Source organism: Primulina tabacum, chromosome 3 (assembly GCF_025594145.1).
Source record: "Primulina tabacum isolate GXHZ01 chromosome 3, ASM2559414v2, whole genome shotgun sequence".
Classification (NCBI taxonomy): Eukaryota; Viridiplantae; Streptophyta; class Magnoliopsida; order Lamiales; family Gesneriaceae; genus Primulina; species Primulina tabacum.
The window spans coordinates 2,820,337-2,842,468 of NC_134552.1; the positions used below are offsets into that span (position 1 = coordinate 2,820,337).

Sequence of the window (22,132 nt, forward strand, 5' to 3'; positions counted from 1 at the left end):
CGTCCAAAAATATTTTACACTTAGGGAGTTGCCTGGAGTTTTTGCGATGTGTGTTGTATTGTTGTCTGTGATCCATCCTCTATTTTCTTCGGCGCACTGTGCATTTTTCCCACTTTTTCCACGACTCGCAATCTCGCCCCACGATTTTTCCCCACGTTCTTCTCGAGCTTAAGCAACACCAAGTTTTTATCATCACAGTTGTAGGTTCTACTGCAACAACATTTACCATTTTTTGTTTTGTTTTTCGTTTCTGCTATAAAATATTTATTTCTTTAAATATCGAGATTCTTAGACCTCATATCCAAAATTAAGCTTTTTTTTCTTCTTTTGGTCAAATCTACAATAACAAATAATTAATTCAAATAAGCACAAAATATGGAATAAACTTCCGGATAAGCATGAATAATTTTTTATAAAATTCGGGTTTATAAGTGGTAAACTTTGAAATCTCTTGATTTTGATATGCTGGTTACTCTACTTTATTTATGTGTTGCATTTATTTTGTAGCTCCTGCATGGCACCTCTGTTCAAAGTCATCCACTGCAAGGTTACTTTGAATAAAGGAACTGTTGCGGAGTTTTCGCCTATAATTGCCATTCTATGTATGACAGATCAATCGGTTGCGTAGTTATCAAGTAGGATGGTCACCGTCAGTGAAAATGGTGGTTTTGATATCTCAGCATTTTAATCGACAGGTGAAAGTGATTCAGCTAATGGACCTGCATTTACACCAGACGAAGGAGCGAAAAATGGCAATTATGCAACGATCTCAGATGTATGCTCTTCTAACCTCGAGATTGCTTCCTCACCTCGTGGAAAGCTCGACTTCCATATGCCCGGTCTTGAAGCTGTTCTAAAATCTGTGGAGGAATGAGGATAATTGTCTGAGATTATGTACTAGTCTCGATCTTATTCAATTTCAAAAATGAAAAGTTCGACGATAAATGATATTTTTTTTCTCTTTTCTTTCTCAAATAAAATATCTTCATTGGCGTCAAGCCTGAGAGAATGCTAGACGATAATTTTATATCTAACCGTATAAAAACAGATGCAGATCGATGAATAAAAAATGTTGCAGAGTATAATAAGAATCAATTGAAATTGGAAGCTACATGGTTGAAATCAAAAGTAATTAGACATATTAATTAAATTCTTCAGATGATTAAATTTATGTACAATTTATATATCTTTTATTGTCAAATCCAACGAATAAAATGTGAAGTTTGAATACTGGGCCTTGCAACATTTAGAAGCCCATTAGCATTTTGGTCCATTTAAGTTTTACTGCTGACAAAACCCTAGCCCACAGTTATATAAACTCCCTATCAGCCTGGAGGGTAGCTGGGAAGAATTGGCAAAATGTCAAAGCGAGGTGGGATTTCTGAACCCTAATTTCATCGAAATTGTAATCTTTATTGGTTTCATATAAAATTTGTTCATGCACAGGACGTGGAGGATCGGCGGGGAACAAGTTCAGGATGTCGCTTGGTTTGCCGGTGGCGGCGACGGTGAACTGCGCGGACAATACGGGAGCAAAGAATCTTTACATCATATCGGTGAAGGGAATCAAGGGAAGACTTAACAGGCTTCCCTCCGCTTGTGTAGGAGACATGGTGATGGCTACCGTCAAGAAGGGAAAGCCAGATCTCCGTAAGGCATCTTCAACCGTCCTTCGTAATAGAGGAATCCTTCGTTATGGTGGATGAAATTTTCCTCAACCGTACTCTATTTGTTTCCTCCATTTTAGAATATGAAACAGTGATTCTCTATTCATGGAGTATCACGGTTCATATAGAGGATTGAAAAGGGGTGAAAAATAATTACAAAATATATATTTTAAAAACTGTCATATAGTTCTTTTGAAAATTAATAAACGAATTACATGTAATTGTGCCATGTTTAGCGAATTAATTAAGTTTAGTTAAATAATATATTATGAAATTAATTAATTATATGTGCGTATGTGTTCGAAAATGAAATAAATTAAAAAAAATTATTTGGTAATATTTAGAGGATATGAGTTGAAAATGAAATAAATTAAAAAAATAAAGTATTTGGTAATATTTAGAGGATATGGGTTGGAGAAGATGTTTGAAAATAGAGATCATGAATCTCTATTTTAGAGGATAGAGGATGAAAAATAGAGAATATGGATTGGAGATGGCCTAAGAAGGTCATGCCAGCTGTTATTGTTCGCCAACGCAAGCCCTGGCGCCGAAAGGACGGTGTCTTCATGTACTTTGAAGGTATTTTGCGCCAGCTTATGCACTTTTTGTTTTTCCCTTTGTTCTCTGCTTTTTGCTTATGAGCGAGTTTGTTGCTTAGGTTTCACGATTTTTTCTGTGGGCTCCTATTAATACGCAAAGCTTCGATTTTTATATTGTGTCGATGATTTGTATTTCTTCCACGTTTTTCTTGATTATGTTTTACAAAAGCCTCTGCTATACACAGATGCTTGCTATATTCTCCTGTTGCTGGACGCCAATATGTGGTCCCATTCTTGTTTGCTGAATTAGTTGGGAAAAGCCTGTGATTAGTTAGTTGTTGGGAAGCAGGCAAAGACTGCACAGAATTGTTTATGGGTTGCTCGTGTAAAGAATTCAGGTTAAGAAAATGATCTAATAGTGAAGAATAAAAATAATCATACGCAGAAGCTAAAAAAAATTGTGCAAGTACTAGTGGCATTTTATGTTTCACGGTGTATAATTTACCTTGCACAGAACTTGTTAATGTATTTGCCGCTTTAGAAGTTGGCTAATGTTCCCTGTTCCTCAGCAGTTTGACACACACACACACACACACACACACACACACATAGATGTTAAAGAATATTGTAAGATACTGATCTTGAGCCATTATCCACGAGAATGAACATCTGTACTTATCATTGTCTTTGGCTTCACAGATAATGCTGGGGTCATAGTTAATCCCAAAGGTGAAATGAAAGGTAATGATCGATCATTAGTAAATTGTTTATAAAAACTAAAAATCCAGTCTTCCCACCTTTTTCCCATTTTGCTTTAACTTTATTAAATCAATCTTATTATCATTCTGTGATAGGTTCTGCCATCACTGGCCCAATTGGAAAGGAGTGTGCTGATCTTTGGCCTAGGATAGCTAGTGCTGCCAATGCTATCGTCTAGAAGTATGCAGTTTCGAGTTCTTGAAATTTTGTCCTTGTGTTTTTTTTTTTCATTTGATACTATCAGTTTAAGTGATGAGAGTTGTCATGCCTATTTGATTTTTGTACAAGCTTAACTGTTTTAATATATGATGGAGGTTCTCAAATTTTTGTACAAGCTTAACTGTTTTAAAATATGATGGTAGGTTCTCATTTACCTTTTTTTTGGGGGGGAAAGTAGCATTTTCTTTCCCGAAAAGAATTTACGCTTTTAGAAGTAGTATAATATATAATTCTTTTGAAACTGAAGGAAAGCAACAACAGATGAGCTCTTTGAACTTTGAATATTTGCGTGACCGATTTGATATCTCGATAGAATTTGATTGGCTGTTAATGGGCTGATAAAGAGGGATGAAGGAAGTCACTTAAATAATGAAGAAGACTCAGCCCAAGAATCACTATATCATGCGGCAAGTCCAGAACTTAATTTGGTAAAGGTGGTTGACTGCCGTAAGCTCTTTCATTTCCCCTTAATTGTAACAAGAATAATGCTGAAGGTTTTGTTATTATTTCATGAGATTTTGCATTGAATTTAATATGGGATGTTGAAGCACCCCAACTGTCATAAAAGGTTTGATTAATTTGTTAAAATTTCAGAAATTACATTAAAAAATGTATACCGAATTTATCGGCCAAAAACAAAATAGGTATCTCATCAACACAACACTGACTATTCTGGATCATTATTATTCTATTCATGTCCGATAGAAAAGAAGAAAAGGGATAGAAGAGAAGATGTCCATGGCACACTTTATTCTTCCTTTGCCCTTTTGATGATGATTCTATCGCTTCAATGGAACCACCCCTTATCCATTCAGGGACACTTTTTAGGCAGATGTCTTTGGATCACAAGCACGTCCCTCATCATCCAAAGGTCGTAAATAAGGTAATGAGATGCTAAGTACCGTCGTACCTCTCAGGGCACTGCCCCTCATATGCATCTTGGGGTAGCGCCTAATAAATACATAGAAACAAAACGAGCCATCACAATTAGGCGACTGACTCACCACTTGTCACCTCCATCGATCTCTCTTAAATTACAACACACCATCGAATATTTAGTTTTGCTGACACCTCCCCCACCTCGACAAAGGAATATCACAACTTTTTCTTGGATATCCATCATTTATACTTACTTATATGTCAACTTGTAAATAGCTCACACCACTCAAAATACTTTGATCTTGAAGGAAAGATTCATTCATATATACATGATGGGGAACGAAGGCACCAGTACTGCAGTTACATTTGCTGGTTTTCTTCGTATAAAAATGCCTCGGAGCGGTTTTCGTGGATGGTATGCAGCAAGAATGATGCTGCAGAGATGCAAGTCACACTGGAAACGGCTCGTGAGCCCGAAAAGGAACACCATACGGTATAGTTATGATGCACAGAGCTATTATCAGAACTTCGACGATGGTTGTAGAGGCGACCATCCTTCGCGTTTTGCTCCCCTTTGATCCCATTTTAGTTCTAAACCTTTTGCACGTTTTCCTCACAATGTTTGTTTTCGAAAAATAACACTTTGTTGTGCCGTTTGAGGCCTTCTCTCTATAATTAATGAATTTCACATTCAAATGTAATCATGATCTGTTTGTCGAATGTTTAAGAGCTGCATATGGTTCCATTATCCTTATTATGCTTTCATTTCTTATAAATGTTTTGATGCATTCAATCTTATCACCTTAAATTAATTATTTGTATTCTCATATAGCTCAGAAAAACCATTAAAGCCCGACCAGCTCAACAAAAATACACAAGTTCCACGGAGTGGTAAAATTATTCAAGTCCCACAAAGTAACTGAACGAACTTGCTCATTAAATCCTATCAACCGAACATGTGCCATAGAAAACAAAATAATTATGCAACAGTTTTTGCGTCAACATAAATCAGAAAACTAAAAATATGTGACTGTTAATGTGGGAACAGTGAGCTAAGCGAACGAAACTTGTAACAAATTCTATGACAATGGTAGAGAACATTCATTCAATGAACATGACACATGCATGTTGCAATAAATCTAAGCATCCAAACCTGAAACATAAAAAGATTCACACCACAAAAGGACCGTAGCTATTTAAATTAGCAACCTCTTGAATTCCGTCAAAGAAACAGTTGTCGTTGAAAGTTAGCGACGGTGTTAAGAAGAACTCCTCATCAAACCGGTTTATGTTTATTTAATGTCTTGTTGATTTGTGACTGTTTTTACAATGAACCATCACTATATGCTAAGCTTTTGATTGGAATTGTCACTAATTAACGACAATTTTTTATTCAACTATCGGTATTTTTGCAACAGTTTTTTTTATTGAAACAGTTGTTATTTGCTACAGTTTTAAAACGTCACTAAATTAAAAAATTTCAAAATAATCACAATAATATAATTATGATTTTTAATTATTGTCCGCTGTTTTGCGACTATTTTTTACGTCGGAAAATGTTGACATGTTCCCAAAAAATTTAGATTTATGATGATATATATGAGAAAGTAACCGATTTAGTAGTCTAAGTTACCATATGTTCATTTTTGGTATATACCTTATCAAACTTGTGTTTTAATCATGTAACTTCGTTTATTTTTTTTATTTTGAGTCTTATTTCGTTGAAGTGCTGATGTGGGACGAACATATAATCAATTTTCTACGCCACATCAACAATTTCTACCGTCACATCAATATTTTCCGATATCACATCAACATTTCAATGAAATAAGACTAAAAACCGACAAAATTCAAAGTTACAAGACTAAAATACAATTTTGACAAGATGGAGTAATAAAAGATCAAAAAAGCAAAATTAGAACTTACATGACTAAATTATAATTTTTCCTGTATATATACTTTGATTGAGATTATGATAATTTTATTAAATATTTAATATTTCAACGCTAATCAATATAAAAACCTCCCCAATAAATTAGTATAAAAATATATTTTTTCCTATTAAGATTAGAATTATTTTATTTATTATATATATATATATTTATAATATTCACAGAATTAGTAACATGGTTTATTTCCCCTTGACACATATTCCATGGATAAAAACACACAATTCATACATCATATTAATGATATTTTAAATATATTTTTAAAAAAAATTAAAAACCCCTTGTAAAATCTGATTTCTAAAACACAATTTTTAAATTATTTTAATTATATATTAAAAAATTATACTTTTTAAATTTTTTTATAGAAACAGGCTACAAATATATCTTTAAAAAAATAAAAAAATTAAATAAAAGAAAGAGAGAAACCAAACAAAAAACAAGTCGCCCAAAGTCATGGGTCACCAAGCCGCCCTTTTAGCCAACTCAAATAACATTATACTATTTTATTATTTGTTTATTAAAAATCATTTTTTTTTAAAATATAATATTCTATTTTATTAAAAAATCAATTACGACAAATTACCCAATTGTAACTCACAACCACCAACAAAAGTTAGTGTACACTCATTTCTTTTTTGGCATAAAATTTGTTTCTAGTGCATGCCCACTTTAATAATTTCATCATCACTTTATTCAAAAATAATAATAATAATAATAATAAATCATAATATATTTAAAAAATATTTGCACAAATAATGTAAACTATTTTATGAGCCAAACCTTTACTAATCATACAAATTTAAGTGATATTACTGTACTGAGATATTCGAATCGAAATTTTGAATGAAAATTAGAATATTATTCGTCAAATTTTTATTTAAGATCATAATTTTGACTCTTTTTTAAGATAATATACCGATTCATAAAAAAATATATTAATTTTTTATGTTAAAAATATTCATTTTTTTATTCATATGTACAAATTAAAGTGTTTTGGGTTATTACATGCTTGATACCTTATGTCTAAGATTTGTTTGAATTTAAACTCTTGTAATTCTAAATATATGTTATTCTCCATACATGATATCATCCATAAAAATCAGAAAAAATTATAGGATCGAATGCTTGATATTTTATCAACAGTTGTGAATACTAGTAACAGTGTAACTCAAATATTGTTAATCGTACAGTCCAAACGTTACGTATCGATCACTCTCTTAGCAAACATATTTATTACAATCCAGCAAAAATTTAATATTTATGAAATAAAATCGAGATTTGATTATTTAAGAGTATATTTGAATTGAAAAGTTTGAAATCGTTAATTCGTTTAGATGGATTTAATTTAGTCAAATTCAAATACAATCATCGTGCATGCTACATATTATTTTAATATAAAATAAATTTTCTTGTATCAAATCTTTTTTGGAAAATATTTTGATTAATTTTTTAAATTCAAAATTGATGTTTTAAATTTTTTATACTGCATTTTCTTTTAAAAAAATGATTTAAGAAGTAAATATAATTTAGTACAATAATCTTAGGATCCGTTTGGACAAATATTTTAAAAACAGTTTTAGTGTTTTATAAATATAAAAAATTAACGTATGTTGTTTGGACAATATTTTTGTAAATGAAAAATATTTGTAAATTTTTTTTCTTCAACTATAATTTTTTTTAAAAACAAATGAGAAGTGTTTTTTTCTTTAAATATATTTTTAGAATTGAATGCAATAATGAAAACAAAACACATTACTTTTCAATTATAAAATTTTTTTTATAAAATAATTTTCTAAACATATATTTACTCTTAAAAAATAATTTTATAATTTTTATAAAAAAACATCTTTATAAAAATGTTTTATAAATATTTATCCAAATATAATCTTGATATTTTTATAATATAATATATATGTTATAAATACAATTTAACTAATAATAATAAGGTTGGAATAAAAAGGTGGTCAATGTGGTGTGTCTGGAGAAAAAGTCAAAATATCATTACGCTCCAAGCAACGCGCGTAGAGTACACATGCCACCTGAAGAGGGAAAAGTTAAAAAGCATAGAGGCCAAATCCGAATCGAATACACAAAGCTGAGCACTCGTCGCCATTCAATTCTTTTGGCCGCGGAATATCCGCACGCGCCGTCGAAGCATACAGGTGAAAGCACACGCGACCACGTCGGGCCGTAGTTATCGTTTACGTTAGTCCTTGCTGGTTTATATCGTGTGATTTTTACTGAGACGTTAATTGCACGATGATTCGATATGGAGCGATTCGATTCTCGATTGCTGTTGCTTTTGGGAATTTAGGTAAAGAAATTGTATTTTTTTAGGTTGTTTCTTGGTTTTTTCCGTTTGCCGTGATTTTTTTTCTGGGAAATTTCCAACAAGTTTCTGTGCATAATTTTAAGATTCTGCGGGATTCATCGATCTCGTAGTCATTTTTAAAGTCTTGTGTTCATTGAGATTGAGTTTGAATTTGGATATTCATGATTGAATCAATAGGCGTGCTTTTGTGAATGTCCTGTTGGTAGGAATTTTCGTTTTCGTTTGGAATATGTTTCGGTTTGCTGCCTTCGATTTTAATTTTCTCTTGATTGTGAAACTGATATCACGTGATGCATTTCGAGTTGATGTAATTTGAGGACAAGCTCAAAAGGTGGGCTGAATTGAGCTGACGGGTGAAATTGATATGCTAGATACTAAGAAATTTATGAAAGTGGAGGGGCAGAACTTTTTTATTGCCTTTAAAGAATTAATTTTTTCAACTGTCATACTTGCTATTCTTGTGCTTAATTCCTTATATTTCATCAAACACATTAAAATTTGTAAATTGAACTTGTTCTCTGAGATATATGTCTGATGTTGTATTCTTGCTTACAGGCTAAATTGGTGGCAGGTAAAAACTGAGCTGGTTCTGTTGGTTGTATTGTAATTGCTGTTGTTTACAAAGCAAGCCGACAATGGAAACCAGACCAGCTTTATCTATTCAAAGACCAGGTGCTAGACAAATGAATATTTGTGGTGCATCTGGGGCTCTGTCTTCGTCTTCAACTGTTCTTCCATCTCCTCTCACACAACAACCTTCAGGTGTTATTTCCCCACTGTATTCCAACAGTGGGGTTGCTGGACATATGTTTTCTTCATCTTCAGAATTTTCTACTGATCTTCATTTTCCATTGGTCCAATTACATGAACAACCTCCCCAGTCTCCTTTCATTTCTCAATCAATAGATAGTGGGACATCAGCTTCATTGCCACGATCGGTTGATTCTGGAGTATTTCAATCTGCATCGTCGAATCACCGCAGAGCTAGCAATGACTCTTGGTGTACAGATTCACTGCCTGATTTTCTTGATTTTCCATTAAGTTCGACTATCCCGAATAACCATCTTGATAACAACAATGGCATTGTGATTCCATCTGAGAATCTTGACAAACCAAATGATTGGCCTGATTGGGCTGATCAGCTTATCACTGACAACGATGCTTTGACATCTGATTGGAGTCAACTTCTTTCTGATGCAAGTGTTGCAAATCCAGAGACTATGGTTGGTGTTTTTCCTCTATGCGTTAATTACTTTTTATTTTATAGAGTCGGTAGATAATTTTGACATTCTTTCTTCTTTGTTTTTTGTCTGCTGCTGCAGTCATCTCAACAGATTCTGGAAACCAATTTCCCAGTGCAGGAACCCCATATATCTCAACAGCTTCCGACAACTTCAGGAGAAACTTGCAATGCTGCTGGTCAATCATCCTCTGCAAATTCTGCTTCTGCAAAGCAGCGAATGCGTTGGACACCAGAACTTCATGAGGCCTTTGTGGATGCAGTCAACAAGCTGGGTGGAAGTGAAAGTAGATTTACTCGTCTTCACCCTACGAAGGCAATCTTGTATAATATGCACATTCTATTGCTCATGCCAATGAAATTCTGAGTTTTTGTCACAGGAGCTACTCCCAAAGGTGTCCTGAAGCTGATGAAAGTTGAAGGTTTGACCATCTACCATGTTAAAAGCCACCTACAGGTATGTAAATCAGTAAGCATACTTGTTCTTAAACCTAAATTGATTGGATATATTTGAAATGGAATATGATCCCTTGAACGCAGAAATATCGAACAGCAAGATACAAACCGGAGACAACAGAAGGTGTGCCATTGTTTCTGTCCGATTTTTTGCTCCAATTTCTATGTTCATCCCATGAATTATGTCATTTCATCAAATGTCTTGTTCCGGTAGTAAAATAAATAGAAGAAATGTGTAGCACCGATAATTTGGGTAAAATGACATCCATGACTTGCGAGTAGAACTTTTTTCCCTCTCTTTATTTTAGCATAGTCTTGGTTTCAAGTTAAATATTTTGTGCCTCCCTTGCCTCTTATCTCCGCATGTGTGTTTCTGTAGTATATATCGTTTTTTCAATGATATTCCTTTTGTTGGATTTTCTTAAGTTCAGCCTTTTTAATTTTTAATAGTTAGGTTCCAAAATTCCAATAGTTCTTGAGCTGATTTATATACTTTCTTGTTTCATTCACAATATTATCCTATCGATACATTCTTCCTTTTCACCATAGTACGTTGCAAATTCTAAAGTTGTGTTTTAGGCATGATGATTGTTGATAAGATTTTTACTGATCGGTCCAGCTTTGTCGTATATTCTGTATCATCAACTATATCTAGTTCACTTGGTAATGACAACTAGTGCTTTTGTTCTATCCTGCGTTTCGATACATTCTTCCTTCCCGCTATAGTACGTTGCAAATTCTAAAGTTTATTTTAGGCATGATGATCTTGATAATATTGTGACTGATTGGTCCATCTTTGTCGTATATTTTGTATCATCATCTTTATCTGGTTCACTTGGCAATGACAACAAGTACTTGTGTTCTATCCTGTTTTCGATGTTATGGTCTTCTTAACTATACACTCTATGAAGTCACCATACAATGTATTTTTTTGTTCTACTCGATAATTTTTTTTCTGTATGCAGAAGCAGAGAAAAAACTGACCTCCATTGAAGAACTCTCATCCCTGGACCTTAAAACGTAAGTTTGATGGATCTTTTGAATCATAACTTCACTGTGTTTTGAATGTTTTTCTGACTCTCACTTTCGTGAAATTTTTTATTTATGGAGGCTTGGCAATGGCCAACTCTTTAGAATTAAGATCATGATGAGAATTGGAAACTCTGGAAATAATAAAAATTTTGTTTAGAATTGAATGTGCCGAATTTTAATAGTGTGGAGTGTGAAGTGTTCTGAGATAATTTCTATCATCCTACGGTTCTCTCTTGTGCTTAGCTTGCAGAAGTATTCTCCATCACGTTGGCAGTTACCATTTTTATAAAATGCAACATTTATATAATGCAACATGCAGGGGCAATTTACAAGAACATTGCTGCTTCAGCTAGAATGGAAAAAATGTGAACTATAAAAAAAATATCTAACATCAGGAAAAAGTGTGTACCTGCCACCTGACATTAATTTCTATCATAGTAAGCTGCTTACTGTTGCATTTTTTTTCTTGATTGGAATAGAGGTATTGAGCTCACAGAAGCATTACGATTGCAAATGGAAGTCCAAAAGCGACTTCATGAACAACTCGAGGTATGCGTTTTTGCTTCATTATTGAATTTCACAACTAGGAAATAAGTTTTGAGGTCAGCTCCAACCACTTATAGAAATCGAAGGGCAAATGTACCTATGCTTTAACATATACTGATGCCTAATTATTCTTTCTGCAGATTCAAAGAAATCTACAACTTCGAATAGAAGAGCAAGGACGATATCTTCAGATGATGTTTGAGAAGCAGTGCAAGTCAGGCATGGACTTGATGAAGGGGACTTCAGTCACCAATGAGAACCCCTTAAAAGAATCGGCTGAAGCAGCACAAAACTCTCTTTCAAATAATAATTTAGAAGTTGAATCCGATAATAGCAAAACCAAGCTAAGTAATGTTGCTGCCACATCAGGAGAAACTTCTCAGCCAGCAAAAGAGAAGCAAATTGCATTAGAAACTGCAGTTCTTGAAAATCTCGAGGAAGACGATACTGATGTAGCTGATTCGCCATCATCAAAGCGTGTTAAAGTGGACAGATACGAAAGGACAAACAATCCTTGAGCATAACTAGAGTAGGGAATAAGGAGCCCTGAAGTTTCTGGTCCTTTATTACATCTATTAATATGGATGTAGGTTTGTATCTTGGATTCCTTCTGATTGTGATCTTCTGACCTTGTTTTTAACGGGCAATGGGGAATTTTGATAGGGAAATAAAGCAACTTTTCCCGCAAAAATAAGATACTTAAATTGTACATATTTTATGGTATGGATTAATCGCGTTTCATGGATGCGATCACCCTTTAATTTGATTTCAGAACTGATCTTTAAACTCAAAACATGCTAATTTTAAGAGAGTATTTCCATCGGATAGTTCTTCCTTTGATTTAAGAATCTTAATGTTTGCTTCTATTGTATAGTATTTCTACCTTTTCAAATGATGCCTATGTTTCTACAAGTCTAAATTAACTTGGTGGATTTCTAAGTAATTTGTTCCATAAAATATATGCAAGGATATTACCAACATTTTCACATCACTTGATTGACCACACAATTTGATTTCGTCTTTTATCTATTTTATCTGAACGACTATACAGTGATTTATCGATACTTTTTAAAAATTCGATGAATTTCCTAAATCAATGGAAAATTAATTTTTAAATCATGCATTTTAAATAATCCCATAATCCAAATGAAGAATAATCGAGAAAATTCGTAAAATAACATCGGTCAACTATTTATTTAAGAAAACGACATTTTTAAAAAATATAATTAAAGATGTCATTTTCTCTTGAATAAATAGTTGACTAAGTTAAAAAACAAACAAAATAATCCAGAATAACCACGGCATTACCCACTCTCGAGTGTTGGCAAATCAAAGGGTTCTTAATCCCGTCACCCATTCTTCTCTCGACGTACAATTGGATGGGATGGCTTCCCATTTTGATTCTATTTGTGTCGCGTAACCAACCTTTCATTTTCAAATAAAATTTTCAAAGTCTAATTAATATGTTACAAATTGTGAAGGATCGGTTCGGAGCACCTTTGAGGTGCTTCAAACACAATATTCTCCAAGAGTTGCAATAACTTGTGTTCAAAGAATATAAACACTGATGAATTAAATCGAGTTTGGTTTAAAACCAAGCGAAAAATACTCGAAGTAATCATTCGTTAAGAAAGCTGATACATTTTAAAAGCTTTTAGCTTGTGTAAACTGGTTAGCTGAAATAAGGGGAATCAGTTCGAGCTTTTATCAGTTCAGTTATAGTGAGAACCGAACTGATATCAGCTGAACTGATCCAATCAGTTTAAAACAAAAGTTAAGCAGTTAAATACACAAGATATGTTTATGGATGTTCGGAGATTTCAACTACTCCTAGTCACCCCTACTACCACCTCGGATAAGATCCACTAGAAGACTTTGATTTATACAACACCTTGTACAAATCCACTCAGCTTAGGACTTACCCTACTGCCTAATTGAACTCCTAGCCTAGACTGAAAGCAACACCTTTCAGCCAACACTTTTTTAATGTATATGTGATAAAGACTACGTACACAAGTTTATTGTCTTTGTGCAAAACTCACTCAACTCATCTTTTAAGCTCTACTCTCTGATATATGTGAGTGCTAGTGTGTGCGTGTGTGAGAACTGAACAATCAATACACTGGAAATGTGTTCTCACATACTGAGGGAAAAGAGCTTTTATACTAAGCTGATAACACGTTGAAGTGTTCCCTCATAACTGGACTGATTGTTTCTTTAAGCTGATAAGACTTTAAGCGTGCCCTTCTTCTTCACACACTCTTATTGTTGATGGTCTTGATCTTGTATATATAGAGGCAGCGTGACCTTACATCAATACTCATCAAATATGTTCGTTGGAGTTTGAATTTGTTCCCCCAACATTTGACTTTAAGCGCTGCTGGAACGTCTCTTATTGTACCTTGATCGTACAATAGCTTTTGTACCTTTGTGCACAGCTGTATTAAACTTGTCATATCTGCAAACCGGTTCGCTCCTAACTGATATTCTGAATTTCAGTTGAACTTTTCAGTTGGACTCTTCATCAGTTGAACACTTCATTAGCTGGCCGGGCTTCTGAAGGTCTTCTGCTGAACCACCTATCAAATGGACAATCAGTTGAACTGCTCTTGATACTCCATTTGTACTAGTTCAGTTCGATCAATAAGTTGACACTTTCAATTTGCGTCTCGATAGCTTCAGTTTAAAGTTGATAACCGATCAGTTCGAAGCCTTATCAGTTTCAGTTTCTGCATACTTAGTTAAACTCATTAGAAACAAATAAACAAGTTTTGTTAACATTAAAATCAAGATTACGAACATGAAATGTTCCAACAAATTGATATATAGATTGTGTGGAGAAAATTCATGATGCCTTTTTCATGGTTGGAGATCTCGGCAGGAACGATTACAACTACGCAATCTTTCAAGGCAAATCAATGGATGAGATAAGAAGCATAGTTGAGGTAATTTCTATTAAGATCGAGATAGTACATTCAATTAGTTCTACATGTAATCCCCAAGTTTCCAAGACAAAAATATATAATGTATATGTGTGTCTTTGCGGAAAATGATTAGTTTTTGGGTCTACAAGAGTGGTGGTTTCCGGAAACTTCCCCATCGGATGCCTCCCAATGATCTATCAAATGGCCTTCCAAACCAATGTCATATGATGAGAACCGATGCCTCGAGCAATTGAACGACTTCGCGACTGTGAAATTCTGTTTTATGAAACGGAAACCATTGAATTCTTATTCCCGCTTAAAACTATCGTATACAATTGTGGAGTTTATATACAAGGAGAAAATAGAAAACGTGCCATCCTTATTAATGCTTTTATGTAAACTAACCAACACTTATGTAAACTAACTAACACCGAACACCAACTAACACTCCCCCTCAAGATTGGTGTAGATTTAAAACACCAATCTTGGACATCAAATAAGCGTGTTGATCTTTGCTCAAGCTCTTGGTAAAAATATCAGCAAGTTGGTGATTTGTAGGAATATAAGCAGTCTTGAGCAAGTTGGCTTGAATTTTTTCCCGTATCAAATGGCAATCGATTTCGATATGCTTCGTACGTTCATGATAAAGTGGATTGGCAGCAATGTGCATAGCTGCTTTGTTATCACAGAACAAAGTAGCTGGTTCTGTAATGGATACACCCATATCGCGAAACAATCCCGTAATCCACACAATTTCACAGGATGTGATGGCCATTGCCCTGTACTCGACTTCAGCAGATGATCGTGAAACGGTGGTTTGTTTCTTTGTTTTTCAAGACACCAACGAATCTCCTAGTTTTACACAATAACCTGTAAGTGATCTTCGAGACATTGGGCAGGCAGCCCAATCTGAGTCAGAGTATGCGGACAAGGAAATGTCACTATGAGCGGAAAACAAAATACCCAAACCAGGTGTAGATTTGAGATAACGCACAACTCGAATAGCAGCGTCCATATGTGACTTCTTAGGAGAATGTAGGAATTGACTGAGATTTTGTACCACATAGCAGAGGTCGGGTCTAGTGATAGTAAGATATATCAATCTGCCCACAAGTCTTTTATAACCACTGGAATCTGGCAGCAGGTAGTCAACAACATCTAGTGAAGCTTCTGGTTGAACAACTGAATCAAGTTCATGAGTTGTAAGCCTAAGGTTTTGCTCCATAGGTGTAGCACACGGCCTTGCACCACTCAATCCCATTTCAGAGATCAATTCCAGCGTATATTTTCTTTGACATAAAAGTATCCCTGCACGAGATCGAGCAATCTCTATGCCTAAAAAATAACGCAACGGCCCCAAGTCCTTGAGATGTATTCTGGAATGAAGAAAGGTCTTCAACTCCTTGATTGCCAGATCGTCATCACCAGTTATGATGATATCGTCAACATACACAAGTAACAAAACAACACAACCAGCAGTGTGTTTAATAAACAAGGAGTGATCATGGTGTGATTGAACGTAACCTCCATCTTTCATAATGCTTGAAAACTTGTGGTTCCATTGTCTTGAAGCCTGTTTTAACCCATACAAGGTCTTTCTCAACAAGCAAATTTTGGACTCCCCCTGTCTGTTATAGCCCAATGGCATATCCATATATACTTCCTCGTCTAAATCTCCTTGAAGAAAAGCATTGGTGACGTCCATTTGATGCAAGTTCCAGCCTTTAATAGCTGCCAAACTCAACATACATCGGATAGTCACTATCTTGGCTGTAGGTGAGAATGTGTCGTGATAATCAATTCCTTGTTGTTGTGTGTAGCCTTTGGCCACAAGTCTAGCCTTGAATCTGTCCACAGTTCCATTAGGAATGTGTTTGATCTTGTATACCCACTTACATCCTATAGGCTTCTTATTTGTGGGGCGGTCAACAATATCCCATGTACAATTAGACTCAAGAGCAGCAAGTTCCAAATCCATAGCTTTTCTCCACCTAGGATCAGTCATTGCCTCATGGTAGTATTGGGGCTCTTTTTCAGAGGACATAGAGGTCAAAAAAATCTGATAAGTTGGAGTAAATCTCGAATATGTAAGAGAATCTGAAATGGGATACTTTGATTTAGTTAAAAGACTATGTGGCAATGTTGGACAAGTGTAATCCTTTGTCCTCCAAATAGGTGGCGTTGTGTGTCTAGATGATCTTCGAAGTGACAAGGATTCTGGCTCAAGTACATGAGGTTGACATGATGAGATATAATCATGTTCGACAACAGGATCAGAGGGAAAAACTTGTGACTGCTGTGTGGTTTCGGAAAATGGGAACACTTTCTCATGGAACATCACATCTCTGGAGTAAAATATTCTGTTAGTATGAAGATTGACTAACTTATATCCCTTTTGTGTATTGGAATATCCCAAGAACACACATGTCAACGCTCTAGGAGACAATTTATGTTGAGTGGTCAAGTTTGTAGCATAACACAAACAACCAAAAACGCGTAGGTGATCGAATGAAGGAAATTTATGAAACAAGATCTCGTGAGGGGTTTTGTTTCCTAAAAGATGAGTAGGGGTTCGATTAATCAAATAAACTGCTGTCAAAACACAATCACCCCAGAACCTTAGTGGAACAGATGATTGAAATCTCAAAGCTCGAGCTATGTTCAAGATGTGTCTATGCTTTCGTTCCACTATACCATTTTGTTGTGGTGTATAGGGACAAGAGCTTTGGTGTGTGATATCAAGAGAATGAAATAAGGTCGTGCACTCCAGCTTAAAAAAATCAGATGCATTGTCAGTGCGAATAACTTTGACTGACTTGCTGAATTGGTTTTGGATGAGCAAGAAAAAATTCTTAAGGATCCTTAGCACATCAAGCTTTGAGTGCATCAAAAATACCCAAGTCCCCCTAGAAAGATCATCAACTATGGTAAGAAAATATCTTTCACCATTGTATGTTTTTGTTTTGAAGGGTCCCCAAATATCCATGTGCAATAACTCAAAAAGACACGAAGTTTTAGAAATGCTTGCACGTGGAAAGCGAAGCCGGGTTTGTTTTGCTTGTGGACATATAGAGCAATGAGGCATAGAATCACATGTGGATATGAAAGGTAAAAGTTTCATTCGATCAACAGATATATGACCCAAACGTTGGTGCCAAAGTGAGTCAATTACAGATGAACAAACCAGTGTGTTATCAAGTATCAACGTATTACACTGTGGCTTAAAACTAGAGATAGGAAAATGAGATAACGAACAAAAACCAGAGTTTGCGTTGTCCAAGTGATAAAGTCCATTATGCTCTCTACCAATCCCCATTATCTGTCCAGTCTTGAGGTCCTGAAACATACAAAAATTGGGGTAAAATGTAACATAACAGTGATGTTCTTTGGTGAGTCTAGATATAGAAAGCATGTTAAATCTAAAATCAGGAACTTGCAACACTTTGCTCAGCATGATGGAATCGGTAAGGGCTATGGAACCTATTTTACTGATGGAAATCTTACTCCCATTTGGCAAACTAACTGTCCCAGAGGAGTTAGCTATGGATTCAGAATTTTGCAAGGTTAAAGAATCTCCTACCATGTGCTCACTTGCACCCGTGTCTATTATCCAAGGAACCTTTGTGAAATGAGATAAAAAAGATGATCCTTTCTGCCCTGTACCTGCCATATTCACCATAGGTTCACTAGGAGCTTCAACTTTACATTTCTCCAGAAGCTTCAAAATTTCAGCATATTGAGCTTGACTGAAAATTGGAGAATCATGTGCTGCCTCTGCTGTCATACCATATGATTCTCGCTCAACCGCATTTGCATCAAGTTGTTGCCTTCTATTCTTCATGAAGGTTTTCTTAGGAACACCCTTACCTTGAGGCTTAAACATTTTATGTCCGGGGGGATATCCATTGAGTCGATAGCAAGTAGCTCGCATGTGACCATTCCAATTACAATAGTCGCATTTGAGGACCTCTTTCTGCTGTGGATCTCTTCGACTTTGATGAGAGAAAAACAATGCAGCTGGAGCTTCCACAGAAATCATTGCTCGATGAGACTCTTCTTGTGATATTATTGAAAATGCTTGTCCCACAGTTGGTAGAGGAGTCATCATGAGAATTTGACTTCGGATTTGAAGATAGCTCTCATTTAATCCCATCAAAAACTGAAGTAATCGTTGTTATTGATCATGTTCAAGATATGTTCTAGTTGTTGCACATTCACAGGACGGCAGAGTCACCAAGGAGGAATATTCATCCCATAATTGTTTTAGCTTGCAAAAATAAACGGAAATCGTACTGTCTCCTTGTGTGAGCCTTCCGATTTCTCGATGCAATGCAAAAATTCGTGATCCATTTACCTTGTCAAATTGTTCTTTTAGGTCAGACCAAACCACATACGCTTCAATGGCGTACACAATGCCTCGAAATATATCTTTCGAAACTGTATTGATGATCCAAGATAGGACCAGAGCATTACACCTCTCCCATTGTTGTGCTGTAGGAGATCCAGCATTGGGGCGTTTACAAGTGCCATCAATAAATCCTATCTTATTCTTTGCGCGCAACGCAATTAACCTCGCACGACTCCATACACTTTAATTCTCAGTACCTATCAACTGATCACTAAAAAGATTCGTACCTGGAGTGTCCGAAGGATGTAGAAACAACGGATCATTGAAATTAGGATTCACAGCCATTTCAGATTGAATTTCTTCTGCTATCGTCAATCGTGAAACCAGCGGTGAGCAAAATTCCGAACTCAATCTCAATTGAATTCAGATATGCGCTGATTATTCAACGATTTCAGGCTCTGATACCATGTGAAATTCTGTTTTATGAAAGGGAAACCATTGAATTCTTATTCCCGCTTAAAACTATCGTATACAATTGTGGAGTTTATATACAAGGAGAAAATAGAAAACGTGCCATCCTTATTAACGCTTTTATGTAAACTAACCAACACTTATGTAAACTAACTAACACCGAACACCAACTAACAGCGACATACCACAACGAGCAACTCCAACAAGCCATTCACAAACTCCAACAAGAAATTCCATATGCGATGATCATCTATGGAGATTACTACAATACCTGTGAGTGAGTTCCTTCTCAACTCGGCATGATTTTATGGTATGTCTCACTTATTATATAAACACGTGTCTGTAGCAAGAGTATACTGATGTTCGTATTCATGCAGAATTTGATGCAGAAAGAGCTAGCTTGTTGTGGGATTGGAGACAATTAAATACAATTTTGACTTGACAAGAATATGTTGAGCTGCTGGTGTCGGGGTTTGCTCGGATCATGATCGATACATGAGTTTGGACGGTGTCCATTTAACTGAAGAAAGATACAAGATCATGTCCGCTTGGTTGGTTCATCACATAATCCACTGTCATTTTTGAGTTAAAAATAAGCTATTAGACTAGTTTTTACCTACACATATAAATGCAATTTAATGTTTTGATACTTAATTTTTTATTATAATAAACTCGATCACATTTAAATGCAATTAAGCTTGTGAGTTGTTTTGTTTAGCTTTTTCTAAATCTTTTTTTTTTATTTTTTAATAATCGCATGCAAATTATATGGCTTCTAAAATCCAGTGCCATTAAACCTAATTATGTTCAATTAAATAACTAACTAGTTTTTTTTTTTTTTTTTAAAAAAAACAATAATAGAAGAGTTGTGTGCATGTTTTGCCAAGAAATATATATCTACGAAGCCCTTCATTTTCAAAATTTAAATTAAAACTCTTTTGTCAAAATATCATCCATGTTGAAAAATATATTTAAAATGTGAGTATTGAATATTTGAATGTGGAATATTTGAATGTTGAAAATAAGAGTTGTAAATATTGAAAATTAGTGTGTGATGATGTAGGTAATGATGTATTTTATTTTTGGATTATTTGTAAAGATTTCCTATAAATAGATCTCTCATTTGTGAAGAAAATCACAATTGAGTAGAGAGAAAAATATTATAAAGTGTGTAGTTTGGTAAATTTTGAGAGTTTGAGATTTTTACTTTTTACCATAAATTTTTACTTTTTCACAACACGTTATCAGCACGAAGCTCTAAAAGTCCTACATACTTTTCCAAGCTCCAAACAGAAGAAAAAGGTAACAAAAATAATTATATTTATTTTACTGTTATTTATTTATTGTGTATTTATTTAATATACAATATAATGTTATTGTTAGAAATAATAAAAATAAATTTTTCATAAACTTGTTATAAATCCTGGGAGGATGTTAAGACGACATCCCACACTCCCGGTAAGGGATACGACAAGTATAAAAGCCTATAAGGTTTTTAAACAAAATAAATTATGACACTCATTATAATATTATGATATGATATACATAATTATTTAAACATGTCTAATATTATATATATCATATTATTACCATAAAATTATACAAATACATACCTTTATTTTTTTTGTACCCCAACGGTCATAAATGGTAAAAAACGGCTAGTTTTTGCCCTATAAATATGATCTCACAAACACATTCCATCACTTCAACTTTCTCTTCTTCTCTAAAAATTATTCATTATCAAATTTTTCGAAGAAAAAAGAAGATGGCTTTCTCAAGGATATTTTTAATTATTTTGGTTGTCATACTCACGAGTCTTTTATTTATCGGAGAATATCCTCCTCGTGCGTTTTCTTTATTTTTACAAATACTTGTACTTGTTGTTTATCCATTACTTTGTATTGCAATATTCATTAACTAATAAAATGCATCGTAATTTTTTTTAGTACCACCATGTCAAACTTGGCAAAACTCGAATTCATTGCTCTTGATATCACGGAAAAAAATTATATGCCATGGACTCTCGATGTATAAATGCATCTTGAGTCATTGGGTCTAAATGAGACCATAAAAGAAAATGGCATATCGACATCCCAAGAAAAGACAAAAGCCATGATATTTTTGCGTTGGCATCCCATGGCTTTGTGGAAGGGATTAAAAGAAAGATTCGAACAAATGAATTTAGTGAGAAATCATCAGGCACGACCCACTGGTTCAACGACATTTCCTGAAGTAAATGTCGTAAGCAAAAATGAATTTAAATCTGGAAACCAAAATCAAAGTTATAAACAAGATTTTGGTCGAGGACGAAATCGAGGTCGTGGTCGTGGATGTGGACGTGGAAGTGGTCGTGGACGCGGCCGTGGTTTTGAAAATAATCGAGATAGTTACTTTTATAACTCATCTCAAAAGAACGTCCCAAACCATCCACAGAAAAGGCATCATGAAAATATGAGTGTTAATGAGAATCACTCAAAAAGATATGAAAGTTCTTGTTTCAGATGTGGTACTCCAGGACATTAGTCCCATATTTGTCGAGCCCCTGAGCATCTTTGTAAACTTTATAAAGAATCATTAAAGGGGAAAGAAAAGGAGACCAACTTCACTGAACAAAGTGAATCTTTGAGTGATTTAACTCATTTTGATGCTGGAGATTTTCTGATTGATTTCTCAGACAATGATCAATTTGCTGGTGGAATAAATATGTAAAATATTTTATGTGCCCATATGATAATGTTTTATTGTGTGCTATATTTTTGCATTTTATTGTC

The 22,132-nt window shown here is 34.6% G+C and overlaps 2 protein-coding genes and 1 pseudogene across 3 annotated transcripts; all 3 read left to right on the forward strand.

Annotated features, from left to right (window-relative positions):
* The first annotated feature begins 1,218 nt into the window (after nucleotides 1-1,218).
* On the forward strand, nucleotides 1,219-3,286 carry LOC142539314 (large ribosomal subunit protein uL14). The gene is made up of 5 exons (XM_075644702.1): nucleotides 1,219-1,372; nucleotides 1,447-1,655; nucleotides 2,171-2,246; nucleotides 2,906-2,947; nucleotides 3,061-3,286. Exons 1-5 carry the CDS (start codon nucleotides 1,360-1,362, stop codon nucleotides 3,141-3,143), a joined length of 423 nt encoding a protein of 140 aa, XP_075500817.1. The 5' UTR covers nucleotides 1,219-1,359; the 3' UTR covers nucleotides 3,144-3,286.
* A 4,751-nt stretch (nucleotides 3,287-8,037) lies between these two features.
* On the forward strand, nucleotides 8,038-12,359 carry LOC142539315 (protein PHOSPHATE STARVATION RESPONSE 1). 2 transcript variants are annotated; one of them, XM_075644704.1, is made up of 8 exons: nucleotides 8,038-8,326; nucleotides 8,916-9,567; nucleotides 9,667-9,871; nucleotides 9,965-10,041; nucleotides 10,125-10,164; nucleotides 11,006-11,060; nucleotides 11,552-11,621; nucleotides 11,759-12,359. In XM_075644704.1, the coding sequence occupies exons 2-8, from the start codon at nucleotides 8,980-8,982 to the stop codon at nucleotides 12,134-12,136; spliced, it is 1,413 nt and encodes a 470-aa protein (XP_075500819.1). In that variant the 5' UTR covers nucleotides 8,038-8,326; nucleotides 8,916-8,979; the 3' UTR covers nucleotides 12,137-12,359. The 2 variants fall into 2 exon arrangements, with proteins under 2 accessions (XP_075500819.1, XP_075500818.1); XM_075644703.1 differs by having other exon boundaries at nucleotides 8,040-8,326; nucleotides 8,900-9,567.
* Nucleotides 12,199-19,946, forward strand: LOC142538291 (GDSL esterase/lipase At5g03980-like; annotated as a pseudogene).
* Nucleotides 19,947-22,132: the final 2,186 nt, after the last annotated feature.